General features: G+C 35.3%; 2 protein-coding genes across 2 annotated transcripts in view; one reads left to right on the top strand and one right to left on the bottom strand.

The window, feature by feature from the left end:
* LOC9326927 (auxin response factor 6) overlaps positions 1-1,102 on the top strand; it is a 5,264-nt gene extending 4,162 nt beyond the window's left edge. The window contains exons 13-15 of the mRNA XM_021010431.1: positions 3-297; positions 377-567; positions 652-1,102. Of these exons, the coding sequence (XP_020866090.1) occupies positions 3-297; positions 377-567; positions 652-868 (703 nt within the window). The 3' untranslated portion in view covers positions 869-1,102. The remainder of the gene's footprint in view (positions 1-2; positions 298-376; positions 568-651) is intronic.
* Positions 1,103-4,078: 2,976 nt separating this feature from the next.
* On the bottom strand, positions 4,079-6,962 carry LOC9326926. Its single transcript, XM_021014292.1, has 6 exons — positions 6,778-6,962; positions 6,245-6,437; positions 5,208-5,831; positions 4,702-5,119; positions 4,509-4,590; positions 4,079-4,420 (listed from the first exon to the last, which is right to left on the bottom strand). The coding sequence occupies exons 1-6, from the start codon at positions 6,805-6,807 to the stop codon at positions 4,211-4,213; spliced, it is 1,557 nt and encodes a 518-aa protein (XP_020869951.1). The 5' UTR covers positions 6,808-6,962; the 3' UTR covers positions 4,079-4,210.
* Between the last annotated feature and the right edge of the window lie 615 nt (positions 6,963-7,577).

Here is a 7,577-nt window from a genome sequence, read left to right as displayed (position 1 = left end):
AGAGAGTGTTCTATCGAGCAAGAAGTAAGCGCCTCAGACCCGCATAGCCATCTTCTCTTTGGAGTCAACATAGATTCATCTTCTCTTTTGATGCCGAACGGAATGTCAAACCTTAGAAGCATTGGCATTGAAGGTGGTGACTCCACGGCTTTACCCTTCACATCATCTAATTTCAACAACGATTTCTCGGGTAATCTTGCAATGACAACGCCTTCTAGTTGTATAGATGAATCGGGTTTTCTACAATCCTCAGAAAACCTCGGTACCGAGAACCCGCAATCTAACACCTTTGTGAAGGTAAAGGCAACTTTTCCTCCTCAAAGTGTTCTTTCGTTTTTGCACGCATAGTGATGATTCCACGGAAATGTTTTTGTAGGTGTACAAGTCAGGGTCTTTTGGAAGATCGCTAGATATATCAAAATTTAGCAGCTACCACGAGCTGCGAAGCGAGCTTGCTCGCATGTTTGGCCTCGAAGGCCAATTAGAAGACCCTGTGAGATCAGGCTGGCAGCTTGTATTTGTTGACCGAGAGAACGACGTTCTTCTCCTCGGCGATGATCCTTGGCCGTGAGTTTATTACTAATCCCGCATTTCCGCATTCGGTTTTGTCCATTTCATTGTTTATTTACCTGCATCTATCATTATCGACAGGGAGTTTGTGAGCAGTGTGTGGTGCATTAAGATACTATCACCACAAGAAGTGCAGCAAATGGGTAAAAGAGGCCTTGAGCTTCTCAATTCCGCGCCATCTTCCAACAATGTCGATAAGCTCCCGAGCAACGGGAACTGCGATGACTTTGGGAACCGGTCAGACCCGAGGAATCTCGGTAACGGTATCGCATCAGTTGGGGGTTCATTCAACTACTAGAAGTAGAAGGAAACCCCCATTTTTATTCAAGTTAAGTTTCAATCATATAAATTAGTAGTGAGATCCTCTTAGTTTAATTACTAGCAAAATCTCTCTTTATTACTTATTAAAAAAGGGGAGATATGCCTTTGCCTTTGTGGAAACAAAAAACTATATAATCCCTCTGTCGACTCTTAATACTGTAATTATAAGATCTTTTGGTCTTTTTCTTATATGAATATTTTTTACTCAACTTTTATATATGTCATTTTCTTTACTCACTTCTTCAATCAATATGATAGTGAAGTGTTATTTTGGAGTCATATTAAGACTTTGTCTGACTAAAATGGTCCACAAAGAAAGTGATTTGGGTCCCAATCTCCTTATTGGAAGTGAAAGCGTTTTGTGGTTTTGTTGTGTGAAACACCAAAATATTCCGACCCGCAATTTGGGGCTTTACCCTAAAATTAGATCTCATTTTGCGTCAGCCTAGACACGTATCGATCCGTAGTTCGTAGGACACTTTTATTGGTAGGTAAATTAATATATGCCCTAGCGTTTATAGTAAGTTTAGTTTTCACCAAAGAATATATGAAACGAAATTTGTAGAACGAGTATGGTTTTTGTTTGCGTCTTCATGTCATGATAATTAGAATATTATAACATGTAAACGTGAAAAAGGGAAATCTAACTCCTATTAAATTGACAATAAACGTCTTTTGATAATTGATCGAAATTGTTGGGAATTTGGAATTAATATCTTGCAATATAAATTTTGCTTGTTGGGTTTTATCGGAATATGATTAGGTTAGCTATGAATTGGGCATCATTTGAATAGTAGGAAGAATTTATGGTTAAATTTGGTATTTGATATTTTTTTTGTTTGATTGTCCATTAGAATCTATATAATAGAGTGACCAATTAATGAAAGACCATGTTTTATAAATGTTATTGAGTCAAATAAATAACAAATCTGATAAAGAGATATTTGTAAGTATTTGGTTTTGATGTGTGGTGTATGAATGTGATTCACATAAATCTTCAGTGGTGGGACTATATATTCTAAGTAAGAAATTTGGGAATGGTTGAAAATAATGTTGGGTGCATGTGGTAGGGACATTTATAGATGACACAAGTTAGGGCACTTTCATGAGCCCTAATTAAATAGTGCATGGTGACCCATCATTCTGAAAGTTCTCACCTTTTTTATTTTCTTTTCTTTTACCTTTTTTTTCTTCTTTTAAAAGTTAGTTCTTCCTCTTACAAAATCAATTATAATTTTAGTTGTTGATAGGATGTTGTAGCCATTCATTACATCGTTAAGAATAGATTCAAATGAAGATCTAAGATCATAGCTTTTATCTATCTACACATAGAATCATATCATGTCTTTTCTAGATAGATGTCATAATTAACTATATAATTTCAATCTTATTTGAATTTTAATGACTTTAGTGTCTAGATTTCATTATATAATTAAAGAATTCTTGTTTGTTTAATTTGAGTTTCAGAAACTGAAAGAGAACGAATAAAATTCTTTGGATTCATTAATTAAAACGCATGCATGAGTGCATCACTCTATAATTAAAATTCTATTTATTGATGAACACAAATTGGAAGAGGACATGATCAATCCATTGGAGTATAGGATCTTACTGCCGTAATTTAATTTGATCTTAAAAAGAATACATGCCAAGCTTCAATTATTTTGTTGATCGAATGCAGAATTTCTTTTAAAATTTGCTATTGACGACCTTAAGTTTATCTAGTAGTACTAATTCCGTCTCATCACCAAATAGAAATAACCAAATGTTGCACTGTTAGTTCCATAAATCAGTTCAGAATAATAATATCCTAAATTTCTATCTATAGATGTATGAAATTTAAAATGAATATAACCAAAATAAGCTTTTAGCGATAAGGCCATAAGGGTTTTGAGTGGGATATATGAAATTTGTTATTGTGCGACTATATATGAAATTTGTTATTGTGCGACTATCTTTCTCATTTATCTCTTTTAAAAACGACGAACAGAAAACGTCAAATGTGATATTATTGATTGTTGTAGCACTTTTTGAGCAAAGTAAATAAAGGTACCTTTTGAGCATTGTAAGACCAAAGAAAAAATAAAATTCTTTGGACCATCCTCCCGTTGTACTAACTACTCTGTTACCATTTCACTGAGTGATCCTTTTTAACGTATTTAATTCTATTTTGTAAGGATGGTTTCCATTCGATGGAACAACCATGGATTGTTAACGAACGATCCAATCTAGAATATAATATGCCATAACTTCCACAAAACTACACAATCTAACAAAAAGCATAGATAGTAGTGTGCTACCCATGTTTGTAGAGGTTTGAGGCGAGTTAAAAGAAAATGAGTATTTTCTATAAATATATTTTAAAGATAATTATAATTTAGTTTCAATTACAAAATATTAAATATGAGAAACAATATAGATAAATCTTAAACATCTGCAAAAAAAATCGTAACAATTGTTTTCTTTTCTACAAAATTTTCACCAAACGTAACTTTCATAATCGAGTTTTCTAACCAATTCATTCAACCTCACTTGTGACATAATTGATCACAAATATTAGCTTTAATTTTAAAAACTTACTTTTAGGAGAAGCAACTTGAGTCGGAAACTCGGAATGGTCAATAATATTCGATAAGTCGTCCATAAGTTTGTATAACAATCTCCCACGGCCAATCTTTTGAAGTTTTTGGCCAATTTTATTTGAGAACTTTTTAGTTGGAGAAGAAAAATGATCGTGCGAGATTAGATTCAAAACGATGTACTAGTTGTACACACGTTATTATTTTTCTTTGAATATAATTTAAAATTAAATTAAAAAAAATGATCGTGGGCCGTTGCAGAAGAAGACTTTAAAAACCAACAAAGGTTGAGATCACACTAATGCATACATTTCGAATTTATCACAATGAATTTTTTTGGATAATTGTACTCATTTAGTCATTTTAACATTGCCCATGGGTCAAAGCCCAAATATATCAGTGATCCAAAGAGGGCCTCTAGATGATGACAAGTACAGTAGCTACAATGGCTGGTCAAATTTTGTTTGTCTTTACTCTTTAGAGGTCGATGTCGTCTACTAACATGTAAACATAACGCCAAAATTTCACTTCCAGTAATTAATTTGGCTTTCTTGGATTTTTTGTCAGTTATGGTTAACGTGTACCTAAAGGCAATTGCAAGCCCTAACTTAAGACACAATCTTTGGCATTCTCTTTTTGAGTCTATGCAACATACTATGCATTCCATTTATATATTACAAAAAAGGGGTTTGATAATCCAATCAAGGTTTACTCAAACACCGAAAACTCAATCCAGTGCCTCATGAGAACCAACCACAACATATCTTGTAACTTGATGCCGGTATTCGACCAGTTTCCCGGATATATTGGGCTTCAGCCACTGCCTTCTCCGCATCACGGGTTTTTCTAGCTTCCGCTAAAGCCCGTTTCTCTTCTGATCTTTGCTTAGCCATTGCAATTTTCTTCACTATCTTTGCTTCAGCTTCAGCTTTCATTTGCTCAACTTTAGCCTACCAACAGAAGTTTAGCAATGACTTTGGTGTAAGTGACCAAGCAAAAGTTCCAGAGAATAAAAATTTGGTTCTACGCCTCACATACCTCGATTCGTCGCATTTCTGCTTCGAGTTTCGCTTTCTCCTGACTTTCCCAAGCTTGGATTCTGATTTCCTCACGCTTATACCTAAAATTTTGAGTTTCAGAAAGAAAAAAACAACACATTTTAAGTCTTTTACTCTATGTTTCTCCACTGGACATGCAAAAAATTTGGTTTAGGTCATAAGAGCAGACAGACCTTGCATTATGTTTGGATTTCTCTGCTTCTTCCCATGCAGTCGCTCGTTTTTCAAACTCAATCTTCTGTGCCTCCTCTGCATCTCCATTGTTGTTATTGTTCTCCCCTTCTTCTTTACTTGCCCAAGCGGCAATGTTCATCTTCCCTAGCTGAACTCCGAGAGCTACAATCTCTCTTCGCGTCTTCGCTTTCTCTTCCTCCTCAGATAGTTCTCTTCTTGTGTTTTTCGGCTGGTTTTGCGATAAAGAAGATTCCTCTTGTTGGCCACCTCTAGGAGTAGAAGGGAGAGATGAAGTCGGGCTACGAAGAGGAGTTGTTGCACCAACTGGTGTGACCGATCTTGAAGGTTCTTGACTCGGTATTGGCGTCATTTCGGTTCCCATATCTCTCATACAAACAGAACGAATCGCATGACCACCTTCACATATACAAACACTTATCTTGTCAAGCTCCGCGAGCTCTAATAATCAAAACAATTTCACCAAAAAACTAGTCACCTTTTTTACCTGTTGAATTATCATGTGATGGAACCTTTGCAGTATCCACAAGATCATTGCTTTGTGTGGATTGATCGATCAACGAGTCTCCTCCATACTCTTGAGTTAGAATTGGATGTGGCGCCGAGGGAACAAAATTAGGGAACTTCTCGAGCCCATCAACTTGTGAGGATTGGCACAGATCCATCCTAGATTTGTTATGCTCATAACCTGCATTATCAGGCACAACTCTCACGGGCATTCGGTTCCCTTGACCGTTCTTCCTCATCACCATGTTCTGTCTGCTCATTATCCACTTCTCAGCATCATTCCATTTGGATGGCATTTGTCTTGAAGGATATCCTCTTGAGCCATGATTCTGATTCGAACGCTCACCACGAGCTCGGTGAAACTCGAAGCTTGAAGAGCTAGCGTTACTGTCATAATCAAGATTTTCATCTTCTTGAGGTCTCATTATATGAGGAGGAGCCATATTCAAGTCCCCTTTTCTAAATTGCTGAGGTCTCAGTTGATCGGTTTCCCTCAGAACACCTTCACATCGATGTATCGAGGCTTGATTATCGCTCTCGGTTATGTCCAAAACCGGCTCATTTGGCAGTTTAGCTACTTCTTTATCCGTAGTTGAAGCCGCCACTAGAAGCCACACACAACAAGAACAGAGCAAAGACACAAACTTTAGCCAAGTGTTCAGGACCAAAACAGAGCAAAGACATAAATCGATTAAAAGACTTCAACTGTAACATAGAGCAGAGAGACGGGACAAGAACAGGTCAAAGACGCAAACTTTATCCAAGAACAGAGCAATGACACAAACTTAAGCGAAGTGTTCAGGACCAAAACAGAACAAAGCAAAGACATAAAATTGAGCCAAGTTCCGAGTGAAATCGATCAAAGACTTCCATTGTAACATATAGCAGAGAGACGAAACAAGAACAGGTCAAAGACACAAACTTTAGCCAAGAACAGAGCAAAAACAGAGACTTTTTCAACTTTCAAAGGGATTAACTTATCAAAAACTGAGACATGGAAAAAGAGAGAAAATTCACCATTATCATCGTCGTCTGAAAAAGATTTAGAAGCTAACAAGCAGTTCTTGGAGAACTCAGAGTCATCTGAAATCTGAAGACGAGAAGGAGATGTTCTTGAAGAGTTACTGTTGGACTTGGATCCTTCTCTCTTCATGTTATTGAGTGGACCCATTAGCTTCATTCGCAGCTTCGTGGGCGAGATTATGCTCTTCTGCAATATATATATATAAAAGGAACCTCAAAATATTGAACATTCTTGATTCTTTATGAAATTCAATAGTTTAAAAGACAGACAAATCAACTTTTTTCTGAATAAAGCAAAACTATGTAGATTGAATTGAGGAGAGAAAAAAGGACGAAGTTTTCTGAAATTGAGAATAGTAGTATTTATTTAAAGTTCATCTCTTTCTTTCTCCAAGAAATTCTTCAACAGAGGAAAAATTAATAGGTAGAAGTGAAACTCACTGTAACGTAAATGACAAAACAGAGAAGTACAAGAAGATTGAAAACCAGAGAAAGGTTTGTACTTGAGAGAGAGATAGTTAATTAACCTGCACTTTCTCTATCCTCTCGTAATCCATTGCCAATGCCAAATTTTTTTCTCTATCTCTGTATATTTACAAGCTTTCTTTCTCTAATTCCTCTGTCTTCTGAAGAAGAAGAAGAAGAGAGACAGAATGAGGTTTATTTTTAACTCCTAGCTTCTTTCTTTTTTTCTCTAATAGGGTTTTTGGGAATTTTTAGATAATGATTGAACAAAAGACGAATTTGTTTTTGTATTTATATATTTTATGGGAAATTGTTTTTTTTTGTATTTGTGTTAGAGAAGAAAAAAAAAGTGAAGATGGAGGACTGTGCACGCCGGTCCACATTTTGCTTGCTTCCACCGTTTTGATTTCGACACGTCACCTTTCTTTTTAATTACAAAACCATTTTTTGTTGGAGTACTTTGTTCTACTGTTGATGTTATCATGAATACAATTTTTGTTGCTATCAAATTAAAAAATGTTTTCTAATTTTTAGATTTACATTATTATTTTCAAATTATAGCATATAAGATATACTCTTAAACATTCTGCTTACTTTTTTTTAAATATAATCATATTTTGATTATACTCTTAAACTTGATCATTCATATTTTCAATTTATAGCTCTTGTCTCTAGTGAGTCAATACTTAAATTAAATCTCGAAAACGACTATATAAAATTGGACATAATATTGGAAAAGAGAAAAAAAAAACAACTGTATCTATAGAGGCACAGCGTATTTGAGTATATAACAAAGTTTCATTTTACTTTTTTAGTGTAGTGATTTTGATTTTATTGAGATAATCATTTCCATTGTAGTGAT

The sequence above is a fragment of the Arabidopsis lyrata genome (genome assembly GCF_000004255.2).
Source record: "Arabidopsis lyrata subsp. lyrata unplaced genomic scaffold ARALYscaffold_1, whole genome shotgun sequence".
Taxonomy (NCBI): Eukaryota; Viridiplantae; Streptophyta; class Magnoliopsida; order Brassicales; family Brassicaceae; genus Arabidopsis; species Arabidopsis lyrata.
This window is presented reverse-complemented; position numbering and strand designations above follow the sequence as displayed.